Source organism: Columba livia, chromosome 2 (assembly GCF_036013475.1).
Source record: "Columba livia isolate bColLiv1 breed racing homer chromosome 2, bColLiv1.pat.W.v2, whole genome shotgun sequence".
NCBI lineage: Eukaryota > Metazoa > Chordata > Aves > Columbiformes > Columbidae > Columba > Columba livia.
Window position 1 is genome coordinate 44,549,996 of NC_088603.1, and position 26,309 is coordinate 44,576,304.

General features: G+C 37.8%; 1 protein-coding gene and 1 long non-coding RNA gene across 3 annotated transcripts in view; one reads left to right on the forward strand and one right to left on the reverse strand.

Moving 5' to 3' along the window:
* The window catches only part of LOC135578473 (uncharacterized), a 30,290-nt gene extending 5,180 nt beyond the window's left edge, over nucleotides 1–25,110 (forward strand). The window contains exons 2-3 of the long non-coding RNA XR_010470132.1: nucleotides 16,190–16,228; nucleotides 24,977–25,110. This is a non-coding gene — a long non-coding RNA (uncharacterized LOC135578473). The remainder of the gene's footprint in view (nucleotides 1–16,189; nucleotides 16,229–24,976) is intronic.
* Nucleotides 1–26,293, reverse strand: DYNC1LI1 (dynein cytoplasmic 1 light intermediate chain 1). Of its 2 annotated transcripts, XM_013370990.3 has the most exons (13): nucleotides 26,027–26,293; nucleotides 25,645–25,718; nucleotides 15,158–15,274; nucleotides 13,289–13,519; nucleotides 9,706–9,875; nucleotides 8,409–8,502; nucleotides 6,606–6,741; nucleotides 6,116–6,227; nucleotides 4,752–4,811; nucleotides 4,582–4,626; nucleotides 3,479–3,599; nucleotides 3,148–3,306; nucleotides 1–906 (listed from the first exon to the last, which is right to left on the reverse strand). In XM_013370990.3, exons 1-13 carry the CDS (start codon nucleotides 26,188–26,190, stop codon nucleotides 794–796), a joined length of 1,596 nt encoding a protein of 531 aa, XP_013226444.2. In that variant the 5' UTR covers nucleotides 26,191–26,293; the 3' UTR covers nucleotides 1–793. The 2 variants fall into 2 exon arrangements, with proteins under 2 accessions (XP_013226444.2, XP_064907692.1); XM_065051620.1 differs by lacking the exon at nucleotides 4,582–4,626 and having other exon boundaries at nucleotides 26,027–26,286.
* Between the last annotated feature and the right edge of the window lie 16 nt (nucleotides 26,294–26,309).

Here is a 26,309-nt window from a genome sequence, read left to right on the forward strand (position 1 = left end):
TTCAAATTTGAATGCAGAGAATACTTTATTAACTGATTACAGTTTTGATGACCAATTTTAAACCAGAACTAATGTAGGAAACATAGTGGGGGACATTAAGGCTGAGCCATATATATATAGACAAGTCCAGATACTGATAATCTGTACATTTAACCTCTGCTTTTTCTTTATACATCTTTTATTCAGTGTCTGAAATTAATCAAAGAAAAAAAATCTGGCCAATAATTTAGTCTTATATTTTTGCATTGGTTTTTGACTGCAGTGTAGATCTCAGAGGAGATCCAACAGTTTTTTAACTATACTCCAAATGAAGTGTTCAAGTGTAATTGGAGCTCGTTGTTCTTATAGTTTTGTGCAATTAATTTTACTCTTCCCAAAGTGAGCAGTTCTCTCCTGTAGTTGTTAATCTATTTAAGATGGCATTAAACTTTTCGCACAGGTTGGGAGAGAAGCGCCTGTGGTGTGTGTCAGTTTTCCTGCTCTAAAAGCAACCCCTATCACTTAGGTGAACATACTTGCAATTTTACAGAATTACACTGACTTTTCAACAAAACCCAAAAAAAAAATTAATTTACTATTCTTGCACTGTGAACAGTACCCCTACATGTGATAACCGTTTTGCAGCTGTACAGCTCCCTTTTGTAAAGCTGGGCAACACATATGAAAGAAACAGACATCAACTCTTTGTGTTCTGAAAGACATTTCAGTTCTTTAGTTCCAGTCACTGAAGGAAGAGGCAGAGGCAAGTTTTAATTATCCCAGAAAACTGAACAATTGATTTTATTTGGTGTCTTCAAGATGCTTCACCTTCTGTGGGAGATGTAGGTGTTGTAGGAGAGACCATTTCAGGTTTTCGTGAAATTCTGTCCAATTCTGCTTGAACATCTGTTAAAACCGGCTTCTGACCTACAAAATAAATACATATCATTTAGTCATGTTCATGAAACAGTTTTGGGAAATCCTATAGTATCTTTAATTCTCAAGAAGCACCTGTCAAACTGACCAAAAAAAGGAAACCAGAAGAACTGTTTTTGCATCATACGAATCCTAAAAATTGTTACTGCACACTTTACATGCAGAGTAAAGGCATAAGACCAAAACCCAAAAGAAACAGAAAGGAAACAGGAGAGAGAAAAATCACATCCTTCTATATTTCCAATTTCTTAAAGAAGCTTCCATAATTATATAATGTCAACATATGAAGAGTTAATGTAAAGTACAAGATACAGAAAAGTCTACCAAGGCTAGCAGTTATGAATACTTCTACATGATCTTCTGCATCATATGTATTTTAAATAATTCTGAATGTAGTAAATCAAGGGTTTCACCACAGACCAGTGAACTCAGTTCTACATACCTGCTCAGCATAAACCTGACACTGCCGCAGACAGACCTGCAGATGGCAAATCCCTTTCTCTCCTCACTTACCTCCTCCCTAACTTGGTATAGCACAAATGTTTGTGCAGTCATATGTAGACCTGATCCAAGCTTAACACACACTGTTTTTTCCCCCCACCATTTTACCCTTAACTCTTACTCCTCTGTCTAGGTTTCTGTTCTTTCATATTCTACCACAAGAATGGAGATGACAATATTGGAAAAGGAAGCACAGAATATTAGAGTCTAATGCCATGACAAGTCTGCATAGCATCTCAGGCTGTAAAGGAAAATTCTAACAGTGTAGTTTTAGCCATGTCCCAGCATCCTTTCTGACAATGCAAATCAATAGGAACTACCCACAAAGCTAATTTTTGCCAGATGTACTGTGCTGTTTTGCACATCATTTAAAGCGAGCTACTTCAATATCTGAATCGAAGCGGGGAATCTTGCAACAAATAAGCAGAGGAATTTCCCACGGCTATTGAGAAAGAGTAATTCTCAAATCACAAACTACCATCTTAGCAGCCAATTTTCAGATCTTAAAAGTGAATTTTATAGACAACACTAAACACAAGACAGGAAATAACAAGTAAGGTGAAGAGGCCACATCTAAGCCAAACATTTTTATTTATGGGAATTCCTTCAAAAACCTAGTCTTTGCCATGATAAACTGGCTGCACCCTAAGCCTTCACTTGTTGCACAGCAGGCCATTTCTGAGAACTTTTTCCTCCTCCTTAGTAGTTTAATTCTGTTCTTGAAGTTTCTGCCACAGCCTCAGACACAGGACTTTTCTGGAGCACTGTGTCCATCTGCCTGGCATCACCCAAACCTGCTGACAGCCACTCCCCACAGGATTTTTCAGTGGGTGCTCTCTGCATCTCATCTCATCTCATGTCAGCTGCATTTGTGTGAACCGTCTCCACAGGCTGCTCAAACCAGTGCTGCTGACTTGGCCTGCAGCATGTTAGGAAATACTCAGAAACTTTGCTCAGCCAACTGTGCTTTGCATGTAGAAAAGGGAAGTGCATGCATCTAAAATAAATGCAGGGTCAGTCCAAACAAAATGTTAGTGAGAAGTGAGGTGGTTTTTTTCTTGCTACGTAAAAGTAAACTCTAATGTCAAGTACCATTGAAACACCTAAGCACAGCACTACTAACCTCTGAGAAAGGGGGGAGGGAAGATATAGGTAGGTTATTAATTTATACAGAAACATTTTAATCTGGAATAGCAAGAAGCACCAGCATAGTCTTGCATCTACATTTAGAGCAGTCACTATTAGAGATTTTTAGACAAATACAAATTATTAGTCATGTCATATAAAAAAATGCATCAACAGAAAACACAAAAGTAGTTTTATAGGCTGTCACCAAACTCAATGAACTAAAACCTTCATCACATCAGAGCTAGATCACTAGCAAAAGAAAATTTAAAGTTATTTTAACTCTTACAGTATTGTTAAAAAATAAACTTGAAATTAATTTCCAATATACCTGAAAAATATTAAAAATAGCTTATAGCAGAAGCCATTATTGGGATGGTAGGGAACAAAGGAAAAATGAAGAAGTCACATGGACACAATGCTTAAACAGCTACATGAAAATTTTTCTTTAATCCTCAGAGCCATAAAAAGGCAATACTAAAGTGCACTGAAAACAAGCAAAAGTCATATCCAATAAAACATTCACTTAAATATAGTAGTGTTCATACCTCTGATAAACTATACTAATAGGAATGATCCACCACTCACTCTTATCATTATTCATACCTGATTTTTTTACTGATGGTGGTAAGTTGCTGCCAGCACCTCCAGTGCCACCTCCTCCTGGGCTGCCACCAACACCACCAGGGCCACCAGGGGAACCAGTTTTCTTGCTCAGGAGACTATTGAAGAAGTTCGCCAGGACTCCTTCACTAGTAGCTCCAGCTACAAGGGGAGGGAAGGGGAAAAAGATCACAACACAAAACCAAACCAAAACTTCTTCTAAGTAAATACTGATTTAGTGTATTAGACAATCTCAATAATCATATTAAAGAAAGCAGGCAAAACAGCTATTTTACTTCCCCAACTCTGTTTGTGCCCTCGTAAGAAAAGGTACCTTTCATATTGGGATCAATTTTTTTTGACCCAGTAGGGATAGGTGTAACACTGGCAACATTTGATGATACGGATCTATTTGGTGTCCTAGGAGATCCTCCAGGAACTCTTGGAGAGGCATCCTATTAAAAAACAATAAATCCAAAGCTGAACTAGTCAATACTCTACAGAATTAAATAATGCAGTATAAGAGATACATGAAATTAAGCACTTTGTTATTTCTCACAGCTCCTAATATATTTTTTTAATAATGCAGAGTCCCATGCAAGTGAAGTGACATACGATTAGATTTTTCTGATTGTGTATGAGTTTTTTCACACTTGTGTAACATTCGTACAGATACTAACTTTAGTGCAGCTAAAGCACTAACGAAGCTTTTAGTTTTATCTCAATGGGAAACCTGAAAATTTATCTGTTACTCAGTTGTGCTTCTGATTGTAATGAAAATTCCACGATTAGATTATAGAGGAACTACACCAAATTTCTTGGAAAGACAACACATATCACCAATACTGTAGAAAGGACTAAACGCAGCCCAGGAGAGAAAGCATTATTCATAACTTCAAAGTTAACAAGTCATGTTTCTGCAAAATTGCAGTTAATCTAAAAGGTAAAACTGCTTTTATAATATCACGTGCTCCCCGTTAAACTTGTGTTGTTACTTTTTAGTTATTTTATTTGTACATTTAAATGTGGATGATGTCATAGTTTTCATCTGACCTTAATTTTATGCCAGTCTTAATATTCCTACAGAGATAGTGCCAAATTTAGGATATAAAACTCACCAAGGCAATTCAGCCAACATGGTTTGCTCCCTGACACATTCTTGGGACAGAAAGAGGAGTCAACTAACTGTTTAGATGCATTCTAACACATGGAAAGTAAAGCCATGACATTTAGCCCTTTCTGTCAGTAAAAGTTGTCGTGACTAGCTGTAAAGAAGCGTCATAGTTTTAGAACAGCATACAATGTAGACTTTAAACAAAACGTAATTTAAAAAATTAGGTCAAAGAATGTTTGATAGCGCAATTTAAACAAGCAACCCTCTAATACATGAGAGTGAGTAATTTTCATGTGATGACCTTTAACATTTTTATTACTAACCACTGGCCTTCCTGCAGCAGTAGGTAGCTGTTTCGCCAACTGTGACTGCAAAAAACAAACAAACCCATGTAGTGTTAGATACTACAGTAACTAAGAATACAGAATCAAGCTTGTATTGAGAATGTTGTTAAATGAAACACTGGCTGCTTGTTTTAGAGACAGAAATTTACCTGCTGCTTCATAAGAAACACTTGGTCATCTTCTGCTACAATTTCTTTTTCATGAACAAACTGCAATACAAAAATATTAACATAATTTTGACTAAAAAAAAAAATTCCCTTTTATCCCTCCCCATGAATGTGACCAAGGCATTCAATAATGAAGTCAATGTGTAAAATACCATATTGACTGCAGACCACATTTTCTGTATGTATTTAAGACCACTACCTCAAGATTCCATTACAGCTAAGTTAGACATGAAATAGAAGTATCATTAACTCCTTTGACCTGGCAGACAGAAACAAGTCTCTAGATGTACTTGTACCATTAAAAAGTTCATTAATTACTCTTTTACTGAACTCTTTAAGTGGTTACAAGGCACATTAAGGGGTCCCAGGAACTGTAACAAATGTTCACACATGCACACATTCTGCAGCATGCTCATGTCTCTGTTAACTTATCAAGGCTCAAACTTGGTATTGTTTTATAGATAACTATGGCAAAAGTGACTCTGCACCTGCATTGTATCACACTTGTATATGAACTGGACAGAGACATCTTAGATCCCAGGTCTGTGCACTGAATTGCAAGCACTTTCCCTCCAAATACACTCGGCCGCATGCCCTTTGCCACAACAAGCATGGCAAATACTAATATCAACCTTTATAATCCATGCCTGAAGATTATAAGCATGCAAAAAACCTGTCAGTTAAATCCTAAGTTTCCAAGAAAAAAATCTAACGTACTGCTACTGTATTTTTTTCTCTAAAGATTCCAGGAAGGACATACGTTTAGTTTTCTCAGCTAAAATAATTCACACTTGGAAATATGACCAGTCCCAAATTCTTAGCTTTGTTAGAAAAAGCCATAGAAATATTGCCTTCAATAACTTCTGTGTGCATGTGGTCCACTGCTGTTGGCATTTTGTTCAACAAGCCCACGTGTTTTCAGATATTTCTCTAAAAGCCTTTTGTTAAATAGTATGAGAGAGAAAATACACATTTTCACATATTTATTTTTGGTTCTGCATTGTCTCAAGCTTTCTTATTTTAAATAGTGCAATAGAAACAGAAAGCATTATGAAGTTACAAGCAACTCCAAGCAACATGGAATGTCCTTAAAAAAACCTCAACCTGACCAATAGTTAAATGACACCTAAACTTCTCAATACCAAATATGCATTAAATGCAAAACAAGTGCATTTGTAGTCTTGAACAACATCACAGTGGCAGGAAAAAAAGATAAACTGGAAGCTTATGATAAGCTTAAGCTTATGATAAGCTAGAAGCAAAGTTTCAAAGAAAGAGAAACAGTCAAAGAGTGACATGTAAATAAACAGATAAGAAGTTGAACGTAAAAAAATATCTCTGCTTACCTTTCTGACTGGTGGTTTTGTTATGATATCTTCAAAACTGTCATCTGCTTTTAGTGTCTGAAAGTTCTCGTGCAATATTCCTATCTTCTTGTCATTATCCCAACCTGCAGGACTAGATAAAGGATTATTTGGCTTTAAATTCTGTTGTTGCTTCAGGTTATTCTTGCGTGCAATCCTGAACGGCACAGAACTGAAAGCCAGGAAAGTTGTCAGAGCTCCCGGTCTCCTGTGCAAGCTCTTTGTTGACTAGTACAACTAGTTAGAGATTGGTTCACCATAACAGAGAAGAGGAACATCTCTGGGTTTAGCATTTCTCTTTGGGACAGCGAGTATTTGTAATCTCAATCCACTAGCACTCACCACACTCCAGCTCATGAGAATGTTAAATGGAACTTTAAAAAACATAAACAAAAAAGATTCTAAATGCTGTTTAGTGTCTTGCACAAATACATTTTGTAGTCATATAGACACAATAATGCAGATAACTTACATAAATACTGCATCTTTTTCCACAACCACAGCTGGAACATTGAAAGGAAATCCATACAACTTCTGGACTATATATTTATACACTAAATCAATGTTTTTGTTCTCCTTCACTGAAGTGTAAATAAGTGCTGCCCCATCTGAATAAACTTGTTAAAGAAAACTCAGTTTAGTGGTTAGTAAGAGATACTAAAGTGACTTTTTTTGTTAGCATAAAGGTTGTCTACTTCCTAGAATTTAGAGGGGGAATTTAAAAAAAAAAAAATCAAATGGGCCAAACAACTTTCAACACTTAATTCTTTAAATAAACTATTCAGTAATTTACATCTTTCTGCAATTGTTTGAGACTAACTCAGCTATTGCTTTTTCAGCAAAGTACAGGCTCTTTTTACTTTCAAAGCCCACAATACCAGTGGTTTCACTACGATGCCTTCACAACTGTCTTCTGCTTTTAGTGAACAAATATTTTCATGCCATTATCCTTATATATCTTGTCATTATCCCATTCTACAACACAGACACTACAGCACTAACAGTAGTAGCTTCAAAAAGGCCAGAAGATCTTCCACTCCCCCACCTGGATTTTTAAATTAGGGGAGCAAATTCTCACATTATACACTGATCTGCTTTAGAATGAAATGAAGGCAAACAAGTTGTGCTATGTGTCAGTTACTAAAAGACCAAGAAAGTGCTTGGTATGCCAGCACGGTTTGGTATCAAATTAACACAGTTTATACTCAGGATTAATAAAAGCAGTGAGGGACGTTTTGAGTAATTTTAACTTTGGGATTATAAAAATGCCAACTCCCCTAATTTATTTCTACATGCATGCAATTCAGATTCTAGAATAAAGCTACACAATGGGATCTAGTTCCCATTGAAGTGAAATTTAGAATAGAATTCCAAGTTGCACATGGTATATACAATCACACAGACTAATTCCTACTAATCTTTCATATTCTTCCTCCATCTACATGACTTACTACAATTATCCATAATTCTGTTTTGAAAAATTAGGTCTTGGAAGCCCTTTGAAAGATGTGCCATCTTAGTATTCAACTGAGGTCAAGGTTCTTGAAATAATTTTTCCATCTGCTAACTGCTGTCTCTCCAATAGCATCTAAACTTCTCTTTACCACAGCACAAGTGATGACAACACAATGTAGGCATGTTACTGGCATCTAAAATCTAGACCTCAGCATGTCTAGCTGACTGAACAACACCAAACAGTATTTTATACACTTCTTTAAGAAAAAAAAAAAGTTTAAAAATAATAATAGTACAGCAAGAGCTTATGTGCATTGTGTCTGTACCAACACGAGAAGCCATTGGATCTTTCCTACAGCAATCCACATTTCCTACCTTCCATCCATCCATCACCTTATGCTGTGGAATTACTGTACCCTGAAGAGACTGCATAATTGGGTCAAAAAGACACATTCTTTATCTGTATCTAAAGCAAGATCACACTTAAATGAATTATCTTATTATTTTAGGGAGCCTGTCAGTTAAGATGAGCTGATTTGCGAACTAATTCCTAAATATGGAAACAAAGGCAAGTAAAGAAATTCATGGTAAGGGAACATGCTAGACTTTTGCAGCTCTGTAAAAAAAAACAAAAAAAACAAAAAAGAAAATAAACCAGAAAAGTTTAATTCTACATTGCCTGTAGGGGTAGCTGAAGCAGACTGCCAGCTACAGTGAAGGAGTTGCATCCCACTTCGGTATAGATGCAAATATTCTTTTAAGCTCATAGTAGAAAGATTTAGTAGAGTCATTATCTTCTTTCTGATGTGTTAAAGGATACATTGTAAGCAAAACCGTCTAATATGTGACTGAATGAAGTCAAAGTGTTCATCTCTGTAGTCATGCTCTTTTTCCAAAACGCCAATGGCATCACACTGTCAAAATAAACACAAAATTAATATACCACTTCCAGTTATCTGTTGAAATAGCAGTGCTGCTACACATTCAAGTTTACAACTGGGCAAGGGGGATGGAGTGGCGTGGGTGGTGCAGAGGAAAAAAAACAACAACACAAAAACCTGCTAAGATAGTTTAGAAATATAATTGGACCATTTTTTTTTTAATATATAACTTGATGTGCATGTACTGCGGTCACCACTAACTTGGGAGTTAACGTGATTGCCATTTTTCATGCACTCTCCCACCCCCTTCCAATGCAATAACCCCAAGTCTCTGTTGAAGATTGATTCACTCAATGACACCACCATTTGCTGCCCAGTGGTGGGGTTTTTTTGTGTTTTGTTTGTTTGTTTTACACACTGTGGTGTTACAGGACATAGCTTTTTATTGAGTTACTAACTAGCCCTTTTCAAAGGGAGGCAAAATCAATAAATGTGAAAGCAGAAAAAAAAAAAGGTGGGGTGCAGGAGGGGATAGAAGAATAATAGAGAGCCAGCAGGTGAGGAAAAACGTGCTTTTCAAATGAGGGGATTAGCCTTCCAGTGAAGGAACAGTATATGCATCAAAAAGTTTATTCTTTCTCTGTGGACTAGAAGAGGCTGCTGATGTGGTATGTTTAATGCCCGTGAGAACTGAAGAGCCAGGGGCAAAATTAAAAAAACAAGCCACAAGAGAAGCACACCATTTTTTTGTTTAGACTAAGAATATAGTTACATATCTAAAAGAAACCAAAACAGATCACAGAAGCACTCTAAGAACTGAGGAAAGTTAATAGAACAGCACTTTACTAACTAGAACCCTCAAATGTATTAATCTTCAGAAAAAGATCAAAAATATTTTAAAAAGCTACCAAACCATTATTTGTGGAATAAGGAGGACTGTGGAGATCAAGGGGAGATCTAGTTTTTTACTGACTAGCTCGCTTCTGTGAGCAAAACCAGGTCTGAGGTATTCCTCAATTCCTTGAAAACTGGTAAAACTGAAGGAGAAACTAATCCCAAAATAACATGCAATGAGGGCTTCCAGAAGATAACCAACCTTCAACATTAACATTTTTAAAGAATTCTTATGCAAGGTATTCAAAATGATTTAAGAACCATGTGCTTCCCACCCCAAATCCACAACTGACAGAGATGCTTAAATAAAATATGCAAAAAAACCTGAAATGCGAAACAAACCTTTGTACAAACTACTACTACTGGAATGCCTAAGTTACATGTTAGTGTATCTGCACCCAGGGGTAAAATCACACTGTCATCTTTGTCTTCCTGTAATGAAGTATTTCTTCTCTGTGGAGAAGCCGGAAAATCCTCGCCTGGTTCTACATATTCCTGGAAGTCTCTTACCACTGAAAGTAAAAAAAGTTAGATTAAAAGATAAGCTACTTTATTATTTCAACAATGATTTCCACTGCCATTGATCTCTAGCACTGTTGATTGTATAGTACTTCTGCTTCTTTATGTTGAAAAGAATTGAACATGCACCAGGGGCTGACTATTTGTGTGCTCTGTGCAACACAAGGGAGAACTAGTAAGTTTGACATCTGTTTTATCAGTGGCCAGAACACGATCAGATGAAACTGTCCATAGGTACAATATTAACCCATTTTTATATGATCACTGTGGAACCACTAGGCAGTTACTATTAACTATTATTGCTTAATACATTTCCTAAAAGATGTAAGTTTCCTTGCATTCTTCTTGGCAAAATTAATGGAATAGTCTGCTAGAATCAACATAATTAATCCTTACACATATTGCTTAGCTGCTACCTTACACCAGGTTTTACCCAAATCCCATTCGTCCACACTTTGCTCTCTCTGTACAGTGAATCTACAGTAGTAACAAGCAAAAATAATAGAATACACAAACATTAGTTATTAACTAGCTTTAAAATTAGTTAATAGGATATTAAATCTTTGGTATGCTTTTAGAATAGATCAGATACTATAAAATTTAGCACAGAGAGTCAGAATATAACAAAAATAGAAAAAAAAAAAAGATAAAGTTACAAGTGTAACTCTCTTGTCAGGTTCAGATGCATACACCCAAGCCTCTAATTACACAGTCACTTACTATTCTATGGTTAGAGATGCAATATTAGGCATCACATGTCCTGTTTCACACAACAGAAACAAGATTCTACCAAAACCCACAACTGATTACTTTTCCATGAGCAGCACATCCTGTTTCAGCCAAAAAAAAAACCAAAACCAAAACAGGCAGCAAGTCAATTGAGCTGAATCATGCATGCTAACAGCTAACTACTCCAGGACATTCTTACTGCTTTGTCCTGATTTGCAGGGTGTTTCAAAAAGATGGACCCAATTTCAAAGCAAATAAATATTAAATTTGTTCCATCTTTTTGAAATACCCTGTATGTTAATCTATCCCTACCTTCACTAAACTGATTGAAGCCCTTTGAGTTCATATCTAGAAAAGCATTATTTGAATTAACAGAGCAAGACTTATTTCAACGCCCTAGAGAAAGAGATGTATTAGGCCAAGATTATTCAAGTTTTCTGCATATCTTGGAGCTCAGAATAACAAAAAGCACAAGCACAGATTATCACCTGTGCTTGAATAGTCAACTCAGGCTCTTATCCAGGGAATGCTGCTACTTCAATGTGGTCTGAGAGCCTCCCCAGTTCTCACCAAGATACACCAGCCACTCAAGTGAATCTTTTGTACACAGCATGCTGTCTGTTCTGGGATAATTGCATGCTAAAATAAAAATCACACTGCTCCAGTGCTAGAAGTCCTCCAGTAGCTTCTTAAAAGTCCTGCTGTGATCATAACATACTAATCTTTATACAAGAAAACAGTAAAAAGCAGGACCGATGTGCTATATCACAGCTCAGAGACTGTGGAATACCATCTCAGGTCTTCCTTAGAGACACTATTAAAATGACCAGGCCACAAGGCTTCATTAGAAACAGTGGAATTCAGTGACAGGAAGAGCTATTCCAACCCTTCACACACAGCTGCCATATACCCCCTAGTGCCTTCCCATACCACTTGTCCTCACTGGGTCTTGGAGTGAAGTTGCTAGAACTGGAAGACAAACACAGCAGCATGCCTCCAGAAAACTACACACACAAACCAGCAGCAGATTTCAGTCCTCCAAACAAGTTAAATCAGCTCACAGGGGCCTCTCAGGACCACTAAGATTGACACAAGAATAAAGTAGGACCACACAGCCAAAATTCAGGCAAGCAAGATTCCTCCCTCCTCCTCCTGGCAGTGTCAAGCCCAGCAATGCATGAAGTCACATCCCAGGAGGTTCAAAACATAAACAGCTTCCAGTCCTATCTGGATTTTGTCCAGGGCTTCTATTATAGCCAACAGGCAGACCGTCAATATATATATAAGAATTAGACTAGATGATAACAGAACAAGAGATCAGACAAAACTTTATATGAGTAGCTACTCCTCTTGAGTCACTTCATCACTTAAATTTTCCAGATTTTGTGGAGTTTCCCTATTCTGTTCACTCAGTGAAGAAGCTAAACTATCAGCCTACACATTTTTATTAACAGAGATGGCGTGTCCTTACTACTTCCATCCAGTAAAATCCTATCCTGAAATTGTTTGGGGTGGTGCTTAATACACACACACACACACACACTAACACCACCTCCCAAAATCAAAACAAAAACCACACCCAAAAGAGCTCAGCTCCTCCCTCCTAAACAAGTTCTCATTGCAGAAGATATGATTCTCAAGGATGTTACTTCCCTTAAAATAATCTCTCTCTTAAAAGAATAAACAAAACAAGCAACACCTTCTCCCCCATTCCAGAGTATTTACAACTGTCACCTTATGGGCTTCTCAATCACAGCATGGCTACAAACTGTATTTCTTAAAAAAAAAAAAAAAAAAAAAAAAAAAAAATCTATCTGGCAATCTGGCAGTCAGTTGCTAAGAACATACCAGTTCCAGAGGGCAACTTCAGACTTTTAAGCAAAGTTTAATCATGCCATTTGATCGTAATACACAACCTTCTCAAATGTTCTTCCTTGTACTAATTCACTGATAGATGAACAGGAGAGACTCATGTTCTGGTACCCCAACAGAAATACAGGGGCTACCCAAAAGTAATACAGAGCTATGATAGTGAGTTCAGTCAGATAATTTAAGGAATCCTGCAAAATCTTTATGTTCTGCATGTTTAAAACTAAAAAGCCAGGACGCTTATAGAGCTGTATCATATCCATGCCAATGCAAACATATAGCTTCATTAGTGTCAATAATAATGATGGAACTTTCCAAGTAGAAAGGGCCCAGAGATTACCATGTTGTCATGAATCCTTTCAACATTTACACTTTTGGTAGGCAGGGATCAGGTCCCAAATTCTCTAGACTGACTAACTACAGGAACAGTTAAGAAGCTGATACAGTGATCTGCCTTTTAAACAAAGAAATAAATTAAATAAAAAATTGAAAGCTAAGAAGTTTTGTCTTGGAGCATCTTATTTAAGAAAGATCTGTAAGAAGCAGCCTGTAAACTCAACCCAGCTGTGTTCATTCTGAAAGCTTTTTTTTTTTTCCCCTAGAATAAGATACTTTTGTTAGAAAGAAATACTAGTATTGTTCATATAGCAACTTGAGGCTTATCAGAAGCTTGACTTGCTTGATAACTCCTAATTTTAAGTAACATTTCCAAAGAATGAAAAAGACTGCAAGGGAGAGATTAAACAGTTCAGAAAGCATTAAACATATTCGATTTAAATGGATTTCTACGTATTTGCAGAATACTCACACTTTTGTTCCATTTCTTTCATTTCTTCAGGAGGAATTTTTAACTTGTCAATATGTTCTCTTACAACACTTGCCCATTTTTGTAAAGAATCCAGTGCAGTCCAAGGCCTAGACATGTCCACTACCAACATAATTAGAGTGTCCTTTAGAGAGCTTGCCTCCATCGCAAATTTAAGAAGACCTTTGTGATACAGATCACCATCCAAAATCCATACATTACATCTTGTTTGGTCTACGAAAAAAGAAAAAAATATTTTACAAGACTCGTTGAAACAATCCACTATGTAATGGCTATCAAATCTTCTTTGGACATGTAAAATACAAGGAAGAAAGCAGACTACACGTTAAATCAACTGATAAAACATACATAATAACACAGCAAACTGCAGCTTGTGGAGACTCTTCCCCCCTTTCAAACCCTGATGTTTAATGGCTGGTAAACGAAGAACTTAAATACATTATCTGAAAGTGAGAATCCAGAGATAGCATTCAACACTTCCAAAATTAATGTTCACCATTTTAGAGAGGGAAAACGCTTTCTTCAAGATGCAGCTTAGAAGGGGGGAAGTGGGTGAATTCAGCCATTCCTTCTCAGCCCTTAGTCTGCTCAGCTCTCAAGGACTGCCATCTCCCCTTCAAAACTCCAATGTGATATACCTATATAACTTTTAAAGTACAGGAAGTACCTCAGTCCTTCAGAAAACTGGAGCAGAACTGCAAGTTTTAAAATTATTTAGATCACCCTAGCATGCAAGAAGTTATTCTTCAGATTTGCAAAAGGAAAATCACCATACCAATAGACCATTCCACTGCTTTTTTTTCCCCAAAAAAACACCACTCTCTAATATTCAGAGACACTTCTGTGGTAAATGAAGAGCTGGTGATACAATATTAGATAGCTTAATGTAATTACATTTTTCCTTCAGGAAAGTTTTTATTAGTTCTTACAGAAGTTCTGAGGAAGACATTTAGACCAAACTCCCAAACCTCTTAACCCTGGTCAAGTCATTTTTGAGACCAATAGCCAGACATGGAACTCGGGGAATTAAGCGATTTCAGAAAAAAAGAGGCCAACTTCTTCCAGTTCTCCTTCTATCTGTATTTGTCCTTATAGAATGGCCAAGACTCCTCATTTTTCCCCACAGCTCTGAGCGTGCCCTTATTCACACTCCACTCACTCTACAAGTATTGCCTCTAGATAATTCATTGCACCTCCACAGTGCCCAGTCATACTCTTTTCCTTGTTCCCCCCACATATAAGCATCAATTATCCATTCCATAACTACAGGTATTTGGGATGTCGATCTTACACATCTTGTTTACCCTCTAGCCATCAGCCAACTCAAGCCAGTTGAAACACAGTTTCTACTTTACTTTCTTTTTCTTCCAAATGCATTTGTTATTGTTTTTTTGTTTTTAAAATCTCCTTGAACATTGTGCACATTTTCCTACCCATCAGTCTTGCAGATTCTGATACCACCAAGATAAAGGCTCCTCTGTATGGCAAAAAAGATAAATACTAGCTACAATAATTGAGATGCAAGATAAGAGCCTAGGCACCTTTTTCTCTAGGCTTGAGGAATGCACTTTTGCCTACCATCCATTCAGAATGTTGCAGCTAAGACTGCTTCCCTGGTCCTTTCAGCCTTTTCTTTTGACTTGTTCCTCTCTTCCTCTAACACTTAAGTGGTCATTCATGGTATTTACTAAAGGAATTACACTGAGAAACTTCATGATGCAAATAATTCATCGCTTAAATTAGACTCCTGCAAATTACCAAGAAAGAAAAACATCCCACTGTCATTCCAACTATCACACCACTGAACCACTGCTTTCAAAGTTTAAGGTATTATTAGAAATACAAACTTACCATCTCTATCTTCATCATGAACATTTAAATACAAATACTCCATTCCTCTTCCTTTTTTGTACTCCTCTATTCCTTGAATTTTTCCTATTAGGCTAGTTTTACCTGCTCCATCTTCACCTGGAGAGACAGAAGTTGAATACCACTCAATCTTTAATTACAATTACATATTAAAAACTACCTGGGGCAAGAAGAAAATCATATACTAACAGGCTGACTGAGCTCATTAAAGTTTTGAATTATGGTGGACTTTGCCCAACTCATCCATCTGATCAAAGTACATGCCTCAGCTGCAAATCTTATATCTAATTATTGATAAATGCAATTATGCCACTAATGACCCTATCTGAAATAGGGTCTTACACATATCTTTAAGAAATTATCTTAAGGAGTAGTTAAGCACCTTAAACAACTCTTGCAACTGCAAGCAAAGTGGTAATAAAGTCTTTCTAAAGCAGAGTTCAAGTCACAGTAAGCTCATATTAGAAGAGTATGATTTAGAACTCTCTCAAGAGGGGATTTTACTCAATGGAATGCAAAGGTGTTAAAAAAAAAAAAAGGAGAGAAAAATAAGACTGGAACCGAAGCTTAAGATCTGGTTAAATGAAGTTAACTGAAAAAGGAAGTCATATCAGTTTAACTTTTTCAACATTTAAGAGTTGGTTTGCTAGGTTCTTAACTTTATTAAACCAACACACACCTAGGAAAACAGTTATAGCTGATTTTAGATAAACACTGGAAAGCACAGCTACTTTCTATTCATACACCAAGATTTTCCTCTTCTTAGGAAAATATTCTTTGAAATAAAAGTTCTGCCCAAGAAGTGAAGAGTTCAAACTTCTTTACCAGAGGTGAATTACAATTCCTTCTCTGTCCTCACCCAAGTACCTATTCAAGCTTCTAAAATTTGTCATCTACAAATAACTGAGGAGAATTCATTAAGAGCTGCTGCACTAACATGTTATGCTGCTGAAGTTGCTATTACTTTTGCCAACAACTTCTGTATGATTCATTCTGTTTTACCTTTTTGAACAGGCAGTTTCAATTCATTTGTGCCAGCAGAAGGCCCAAAAGGTAAGACAAAGTAAGACTTGTTTTTCCTTTTAAAGAGGGATTGCACTTAACAGCTTCCCTAGTTGCATTTAACAGCTGGCCTCTACATTCTCTTGCATACTAGTTTGTTTCACATATGTGGCAATAAAGATTATAACTAGTTTGCACCAGGAAAGCTTAGCATTTTCTGCAAAGTACATCTGCCATTTCTTAACAAAAGTAGCTGCAACTTAAGTCTAAGAAACATCTGTGGTTATAGAAAGTTCTACAGATGACAAAAGATACACTTAACCAGTCTAAACTAAAACATACAAATGCTATTATCTATGCAACTATATTGTTTGAAAGTGCCCTTGCTAGATAATATGGGCAAACTTGAAATATACGTCCCCCAAACCCGTATCATGGCTGTGTGTTGTGTGATTTCCTGCCCACCTCTGGATTTCCAAATGCCTGAAGTAAACTGCAGTTCAGTACTGTTAAGGTAATGTCTTACGGCAAAAATAAGAGCTGGAATTTTATTCCCGCCCCCCCTCAGGTTTTCTAGTAATTATCTTCAGAGTCTACACAGAAAGGAATTTTATCAGTACAGCAAAAGAAAAGTTTATTTGCTGTAAAATTAGTACCTTTCGATACATGTATGCACAGTAGTCATTTCAGCCTTACATCATGGAATTACTTCATTTTAATCTGTTCTGTGAAGAAGATACTCCACTCCCTTCTCCTTAGCAAGCAGTCACCCATTTCAAAACACCAAGATCAGGTAGGTGGATCACTGACATATATTATATAACTATATCATACAAGTTACTGCATGCAGAGAGCAGTGCTCATAATTCACTAGAAATCCACAATGATGCATCAGTGGAGTCTGAAGGGTTTGGAACTACTTTCATTAATTACTCAGGTAAATGAAGAGAATAGTAGAGTTTGCAGATGATAGAGGAGAAACCAGAAGATCTGTGGACAAAAGAATTAGAAGCAATACTGACAAGTGGTCCAAATTCTTATTGCTATGCATAAATCAAGTAGTCTACAAATAGGATGACTCGCTTGCAAGGGTGCAAGGTAGCTGCCTAGCCTAATATGCCCTATGCCACAGGAGATCCAGAGTTCTCTAAAAGATTTAAGCCAAATTAGAGTCAATATTATGGAAAAAACTGTCAGAAAGTAAAACTGGGACCACTGTACATGACATAAGGACTTCCTCCTTTTTGCCCACACAAATAATGATAAAAAGTTGGCTAAGTTCTCTTGGATAAGAGAACATCCTAGAAAGTAGAGGTAGATGGAACCTCAAGTCCTGTTTTTAGTATGTTGCATATACCTTTTAAAATTGTGACAGCTGCAAATGTATCTGTATCCTTGTTATTAATTTATTTTTCCAACCTAAACTCTTCAATATAAAACACCTGAAAAGTCAACACACTTTGAATATATCGAGTTATGCTAGAAAAGAGCAGCAGTATAATTTTGCTTTGTACTTACTCTTCAGCTAGAGCATCAAAATACAAATCAATCTTAAACCAGTGCTTATCTAAAACTTCTGAATAGTTGTTACAAATCTCATTAGGAAATCAATTCTAAGTATATGCAATGCTAGCTTTTAAGACTTCTCAAAACTCAAACATTTTACTGTAATGCCTTTAGTACATATAGAAACTTCTCTTCACCAGAAAAGTAGGGAAATATTTGTGAGAAAATTAAAGTCTATTAGCTATTTCAGGTTTGATCAATAATGTACATTATAGTAATGCAATTAGCATTAAGTACTACCAGGGACATATAGAAAGTATATTTGCTTAAAAAAAAAAAAAATCCAATACATACACACACACTATATGACATCTGAAATTACAAACCCCAAGATGTTTAAGCGTATTTATCTTTTTTAATTGTCTCTGAATATCTCTAAAGTATATTAAAATGTAATGCTTAGTTTCAGACAAAAGGGAAATTTCATATCCCTCTGACTTAAACATCATTGCGTATTAAAAAAATAAAATCTGTTTCATAATATTAAGTGCTCCTGAAGCACTATATAAAATAGGGCCTCAGGCACCTTCAAAGAGAGTCATCAGTATCCTCCTCTTCCCTCCAAATGTTGAGATAGAAACTCCTTTAGCTTCTTTATTTCTAACCATGTGGTAATCAAATCAACAATTGACTTCCATACATAAGCTCACAAAACAAAACATTTCTAACACACAATTTTTGATATAGAATTGTGAGGTAGAATAAAAAAAAATCAAGTAGATTGTTGCAAATTTAAGATTTTGCATCCTTCTTTTGCAAGTAACATAAAAGCTCCTCCTCTTCCAGAGTAAATTCTAGAGAACTAAAATTCTCCATTACATCATACTGTACTTATACATTAGTACTACAGTGAGGAAACAGAAGTGATGCTGTCACCAGGCAGTGCTATACACCAAAGCTGAACACAAGTAAAAGAGGGATTTAATTTCACAGAAAAGTCAGGCAAGGAAGCAGTTGAAACAAAGCCAAACCAATCTGCTTGCACACAGTATTTCACCATCTTGTCAACAAAATGCTAAGTCTTATACGCAACTAAACTAAAGCCGTTCCATTTTTGTCCCCACACTCCTATCCTTCACTCCTCTGCTGAGCTCCTCAGGTTTGGGGTTGTGTTCCTCAAAGGTTCTCTGTCCAAGGTGCTGCTCTGCCTACAGCAGAGGTTGAGGACACCCTTCTTGTTGCTGCCCCCAAAGAGACCGGAAGCTGTAATACACCCCCCTGCCCAGCTCCTCCCTTCTCACTACTGCAGGCAAAAAGTATATTTTCTGAACAGAAAATGGAGCATCACTAAGTGGTCTGCTACAATAAAAAATTTAGCAGAACGGTCACCCATACATGGGAAGTATGGGCAATGAGTTGAATGAATTGCCTTCTGTGAGTGTGGGCAAGCAGGCACTGATCTACAAACTGCTACTTAAACTGTTCAACCATAAACTATCACATCAGAGAGAACTTAGGCTCTCTATTCCAGACCTTCTCTAAACTTTTAATTAAAACATTTTAGAATATTTACTACTTATGCTATTTCCACATTTATTTCAGTTTAGAAAATGAAAACTGAAATACATTTTCACTTGTCTTAAGACATCTCTTTCTTCTCACAGAAATCTGTACACGGAAGAGCAATCAATGTGTTATCTCCAGGACAGACAGGAGTTTTGACTTTCTATTTAAATAATTTCTCCACTGTAAAGTGTCAAGTGTGTTTCAAATATGGCAAGGCAAATAAGCAGGAGGCAAATGTTTCATTTGTGTCATCAGTATTATTGGTCTACTTCATTTTCCATCCCGGGCTCTGATTTTTTTTCAAGTCTTTGAAAAGCCCTGGATGCACTTAATTGCATGTAATCTATAATCCTACTTGTTCCTTAAAGAAGTTTTTTGTTTGCTTTTTAAAGCCAGAAATTAAATTCAGCTTGATGTGGGAATTATACATCTCTAAAAAATATTTTCAAGCAAGGCCAAGCAAAACTAGAGATAATGGTTCTCATTAATCCCTTCCACCCCCCCCAAATACATATTTTTGGAAACTAGCTTTATACTTTTACAAAACAAAGCCAGCTTTTGGGTAGAACAATTCACAACATCTAATATTTCTAACATAAAATATTGAATATTTGTATTAATAGAAAAAACCCACCTCACTTAAATATGATAGAACAAAGATCCAAATCTGAGTTATCAAACAGGTCAAAGATGCTTTCCCAGAATCACAGAGCAATCTCTATTCCACACCATTATGAATGTCTGAATCCTAACACAGTGGAGACATAACAGCCTTCTTCCTACTAGAACCAAGCGCATGTGTGCTATAATTATTTTTGAGATAAAACACTTCTCACAAGCTAATAACTGCTTTTTCCACAGCAGCATATTAGTGAGAGACTTGTTTACACAAACTATAGTAATTGAAGAATGCCTTTTGCAGAAGAAGACCAAAATAATCAGAGTAAGACAAATTTAGTTTGTTTTCACAGAACTGAAGAACAAAATTAATTATGCTGATGAGATCCCTCTCCAGAATCCCTCAAAACAACATGGTGGTTCACTCTAAGTAGGTCATATAAAGTCTTCAAATAACTTGCCACTAAATTATAATTTACTCATTGGACAAAAGCAACTTCTCTAAGTTTGTTTTACTCCACCAGATAAGTCAGATAAGTCTTTCTTCTCACACATGATTCATTTGGTATCTTCGTGGCACCGAAAAATTAAATAAATTTTCTGAGAAGCACCTTAATTGCACTTCTGCATGACAACATGATAGAAAGCAGATGGTAAGACAACTGTTCCAGCATGACTTTTGCCAAGTCCTGCCCCAAAAGAATACATGGTCTGACTGTGGAAACAGGTACAGCAGTTACAGTGTTACTTACGCTTGGAGAAATACATGGTCAGAAAAAGCCAAGTACTGCAGAGAATTCTGTAGTGAAAATGAACAGCATACGTCTCTAACACAAGCCTCTTCCTTTAACACAGCAGTAAGTCTGTATTTTACCCAGGTTCACTACCAGAATAGAATAATCCCATGTTCCTATCAAAGAGCCATCTTTATCGGTACTCCTGCCTCTAACCTGCCTGAAGAACACAAAAGCACAATTCATTTCTCTGTTCCTCACCTTTGGGGTTATTTCAGAGACAGATCCAGTAATCAGCAGCACCTCCACCAAAGCAGAGACAAATTAAAATAAATGCGACTCAAAAAACTTCAGAACTTCCTGTGCTATTCTAAGTAAGCTTTACTATAATACACAACATCCATGCGTTTCTGGCTTTTTGGAAAAGCATTTATAGTAGGAAGGATACTACAAAGAAGTATTTCTAAAAAAAGCTGCAAAACAAAGCAATTTGAATTTTATCTAGGTCAATGCCCCATCAAAACAATTGACACTTTAGAAGTATAAATCTGCTGACTGAAACAAAACTTGGCTACATTTGTAAGGCTTTTATTGCCTGTAAAGGTGAGAGAGTTGCAAGAAGGGGAGGAAAATAAGCTATCTGAATTAACTTCTGCAGTACTAGAGAATTGAGAAACATTTGGGATGAACAATAGGGCCAGTATCAACATGCAGTACTTCATCACCTGTAATGACAAAATGATCACAGCTAAACTTTCAGCTGTTTGAATAGGAAAAAATAAAATGGACAAGTAATTTTTTATACTGTTGAGTACAAATTTAAGTAGGCAGATTTAATATTAATTTTATATACTCTCATGACAACTTGCTATATCAGAAGTTCACTAAATTCCATGGGTCCACTGAAATAAATCGGCAAGCTAAAATAGCTCTTCAGGATGTACCGTTTTCTGCAATAACAGCCATTCCCAATACATGTACACACAGAAAAGTGTACCTGTAAATTAGCTGTAGACTGTGGAAACTTCTTCTCAAGCATCCTGACAGCCACTGGACAGGAGCAGAGCTCAAACATTCAAACAAAGAGGCCTGGCCCTGAAAAGTGAGATGTCTGGGGTAAAGAGAAAATGTGGACACAAGGCAGTTGAACACTCACTGCCCACTAAACTCAAAACCTTTATCACCAAGTGGGATAAAATACAAAGAAAACCAAAATGCTAGTGGTTCATTAGAAGCTTTAGGGGTGCAATACAGACACTTGGAATCAGGTGTACATCTGTCACTGGATGGTTTGACATCATTAGAATTACAGACAAAGACTCTACCATACTTCAGAGACAGAGAATGTAAGAAATACAAAGCCAGATAGAAAGCAGCTATTCAGTTCACTTGCAAGCTGGGAGCCTGTTTTCTTGCACATCCTGGAATGACTTTGAACATTACTGCTTGAAAGCGTGCTGCAGTCTATTGGATAAATTATTAGTTTGGGTCTCTGAATTCAAGCCTTCACACATTCTATAACACTAAGGATTGCCTATGTAACCTGCAATGGTGACTTTTTAGCTGCTGGCTCTATTTCACCTTCTGGTTCAGGTATAGTTAAAGTGGAAAAGGAATGAATAAGAGAGCTCCGAGTCATAAGCATTGGTTTTCTCATCATACTTAACAAAAAGTGATCTCCCTCTGATCAGCTACCTTTTTATTATACTAGTGAGCAGAAGAGACAGTTCAGGAGGAGAAGAATTAAAAAGAAAAAAAAAAAAAACCAACAGCAACAACAGCAAAACCATGCTCCTTTGGTTATCTGCAAAAAGAAGCTAGAAATGTCACTGCAAGCACCCAGTCTCCTTAAGAAAGCAGGAACATCTTACGTTTTATGCTGGTATAGTTAGCTAAAAGAGGTAGCTGTGGTCACAATGACAGAACTGCTAAGGAATCAGAGCATACTTGCCTTATAGAACTGTTTAGAAAAGCATTTTATTAATAGAAAAAACCCACCTCACTTAAATATGATAGAACAAAGATCTAAATCTGAGTTATCAAACAGGTCAAAGATGCTTTCCCAGAATCACAGAGCAATCTCTATTCCACACCATTACAAATGTCTGAATCCTAACACAGTGGAGACATAACAGCCTTCTTCCTACTAGAACCAAGCGCATGTGTGCTATAATTATTTTTGAGATAAAACACTTCTCACAAGCTAATAACTGCTTTTTCCACAGCAGCATATTAGTGAGAGACTTGTTTACACAAACTATAGTAATTGAAGAATGCCTGTATATTTCTGTATACAGGCATACAGAATGTATATTTCTGTATACAAGAATAGTAAAATGCGTTTATACTACATGCAGTGCCAAAGTTTAAAGTCTTCACAGAAAAATAGTTATTGAAAAAATGTCTGTAAGTGAAACAATTTTGAAGAAGTAAAATTATTTTTTTTTCTGCTTTTGAGTTGCGAATTACCAGTATTATATGTTAACCTTCACTTCACAAAACTGCGTGCCATATCTAGAGATTAACATTGGGTATTCCAGTTTCCTTATTTCTGTGATGTCTTGAACTGCTTTCCAGGTTATCAAAAATGAGATGATAACATAGCTAAAAATACATACTGAAATAGCAGAGTTAGCATGCCAGACATATCCAGGTTCCCAGAACAACTAGGAATACAAGTATACACAGTGTTTGTAAAATATAAACACTTCAGGCAAATTAGGAAACTTGTTCTAGCAAACAAAATAACACTAAATGGTAGGGTTCTTTCTTATTTGATTGGTTGTTGGTTTTTTTTTGAGAGGGGGGTGGTGGCTAAGATGATTTTTTCAAATGCAGTTTGTATTGAAAATAAGCATGCATTTGTCACGATATATCATGTTTCAGCTAGGAAGTTTTGACCAATATACTGTTTGTACTGCAAATATTTGCCTACCACAAAAGGAGTGAAAACCATCAGGACGCTGGCCAGCTTTACAACTTCTGCTTAACGGTATTGGAAGAGCTATGAAACTAAAACAGTCATGGCAAGAAGTGATTTGTATTAACAATAAAAACTAGTACAAAATTCCTTTAAATAAAGGAACAAAGCTTAAAAATAGAAGAAAGGTGAGATAAGAGGGAAATTGCAAACACAGAGCTTGAGAACCTGAAGGGGCAGAACTTCACATACTGAATCTGTCCGATACAGAATACCTAAGACCTCTCCTTTTCCCATGTCAGTGTGCTTCAGGAGCAGCATCATGACTTGCAAGTGAACAGCAAAGTGTAATCCATGGATTAGGTATTCTCACAAAGAACATGACCATGGTCTTCATTGGCCAGTCCCCAGATTTGATGCTCTTTTTCCTACATACATGCCAAACTTTTTTTTCCTTGGACCATGGCCTTCTAGAAAACAACTCCTAAGAAAGAACTAGAACGTCTTCTACAAACCTGCACATCTTTTTAAAAAATGCACCAGTAAAAAAAAAAGTTTACATCAAGTAGTTCCATAAGCTCTACATAAATGAGTAAAAATAAATTTTCATACAACAGATTAAACATCACAAACTAAGCGAGCGTTTAGAAACAATCAATGATGCCCTCTCTGTTTTTTTAAAAAGCACAGTCTCCAGTTATTGAGTAATAAGGATTGCCTGAGTACTGAGAGAGGAAAAACAAGAGTGTAATCTTCTTGGCAAAGATCACAGCTTGAAGAAGAATCTTCCAACTCCAACAAGGACAGTCATCCAATTTAGCTTCAAAGTATCGCATAAAGAGCTGTCGGTCACTACGAAATATATCCTTTCTTTAGTATCAATAGGAGTTCCAATCTCTATGTCCTACTTAATTATGTAACATAAAAAGCAACAAATTAAAGGGTAGTAAGTCCTGTAACAGGTTCACTAGATCATACCATCATCCTTGCACAATCTTCTCCTTCATAGTCAGTTTTAAGCCACCACTCAGCTCATCAACACAGGAAGAAAAGGGTCACGGTGATTGTTTTAGGAGTATGGGGAAAAAAACCTAACTCAAAAACACCAAGAGCATACAAATCACAAGACTACACAGAATCACAGGGTGCATAGAGTCCATATGAATATCTTTACCGGGTTTTAACCATACTTCCAAATACTAACAGACATTTCTTTCTGAAGACAGAGGATGGCAAAGGAAGGAAGAAGCAGCTAGTTAATTAATCCGAGTGGATGCGCTTGTTAAATTACCTTACTGCTAATAGTATTTAATAGTCTTTCAGCCAAAAATCCCCAACTAGTAACAATAAAAATATATACACACGCACACATTTGAAAGCATCCATTTCTCCCCCTCCCCCATGAAGTTTTTAATTTTACTTGACATATAATTTTCCTTCTTTCTCTCGATACAGAATAATTGCTGGGTCTCTTATCGCCCTCTCAAAGTCCCATTCTGTAACTTCTCATAATTACCAAGCGCCAGGTTGGACTAACGCACTGGGTGGAGAACACAATGAAAGGCGGCAGCAGTGCACGATGCCGCTGCTGCTGCACAACTTGGCGATGATATTGCTGCTGACAGGCTCGGTGCGTGTGGGCAGGACACAACCAACACGCCCATCCAGCCTACCCCGCCTTCCGGCCAGCGGGGAGCAGCCGTCATTGATACGGCACGGGCCACGGAAGCAATTTTTGTGTCTGCATGACACACCATAAGGACCAGCAGGCAGCACAGGCTGAACGAACGGGGCAGAAAAGGCTGAAGGACCTGCACGCATCCCACTCATGGAGGCAGAAAGACAATAAAAAACACCCTTCCAAGCCCTCTCTACCTAAGGAACTATTCTGGGGAAAGGATAGTAAGGGTATTACGGCGAGGTACCCAAGATGAGTGGGATATTTAAAGCATCTCTAGGTACTGGATACCAAAAAATGAAGCAAAAAAACATGCAAGGGGAGAAGCGAGAAGGTTAAGTCAGCACTTTGCCACCATCAGCCCACCCCCCTGCCCCCTTCGGGCACTAAACACCAGAAGCTCCAGATGCCCAAGAGATGAAGGGGATCAGGATGCTTTTCTCACCCAGCAAGAGGACGTTCTTCCCCGAAGGTAGCTTAGAGCGGGAGCGTGTGGACACCTCACTGAGGATGCAGGACCTGGCGCGGAGAGACGGCAACGCTTAGGAGGTGGGGGGTCCCGCTTCCGTCCGGCCCCCCGCCACCTCCTGGAAGGGGGAAGGGAAGGCATGGGGAACGGGAACAGGCAGGAGTTGACACCGCCAAGGGGAGGAGGCCCCGTCCCCCCCAGAAGCCCGCTGACTAGAGGGACCGAGGGCCAGGAGGGGGGATTAGCCAGACCCCCCCTTCTCCCCCTCGCGTCTTCCAGAGAACAAGGAGCCGCTGCGAGGGCGATAACGGTCAGCGCGCGCCCCGGTCCCCGGCCGCGGGGCGGGGCGGGCGGTTACCAGAGGTTCTGCCCATCGTCCTCGTCGCCGCCTGCCCGCAGCTCCGCGTTGTTGTTGGTTGTGGACGTCGCGGCAGACGAAGGAGAAGAAGAAAACGCAGCAGCCGAACCGAGCCCGGACGAAGAGGAGCCGAAAGAACCGGCTCTCCCCACCGTCGCCGCCATCTTCGCTGCCTCCTCCCTACCCCGCCGCCTCCCCGACACACGGAGCGGGCGGCGGCGCCGCGGCAGCTGACAGGAACCCGGATGTTGGGAGGTCGCGGGGCGGGGCCCGGGGCGGGGAC

Excerpts from the sequence above, each read along its gene's own strand:
- DYNC1LI1 (XM_013370990.3), bottom strand. The coding sequence starts at position 26,190 with ATGGCGGCGACGGTGGGGAGAGCCGGTTCTTTCGGCTCCTCTTCGTCC. Across the intron at positions 13,520-15,157 it reads TCATGATGAAGATAGAGATG|ACCAAACAAGATGTAATGTA; the intron begins GTAAGTTTGTAT and ends CTTTTTTCGTAG. Across the intron at positions 6,228-6,605 it reads GAAAAAGATGCAGTATTTAT|TCCTGCAGGTTGGGATAATG; the intron begins GTAAGTTATCTG and ends TCCTTTATCTAG.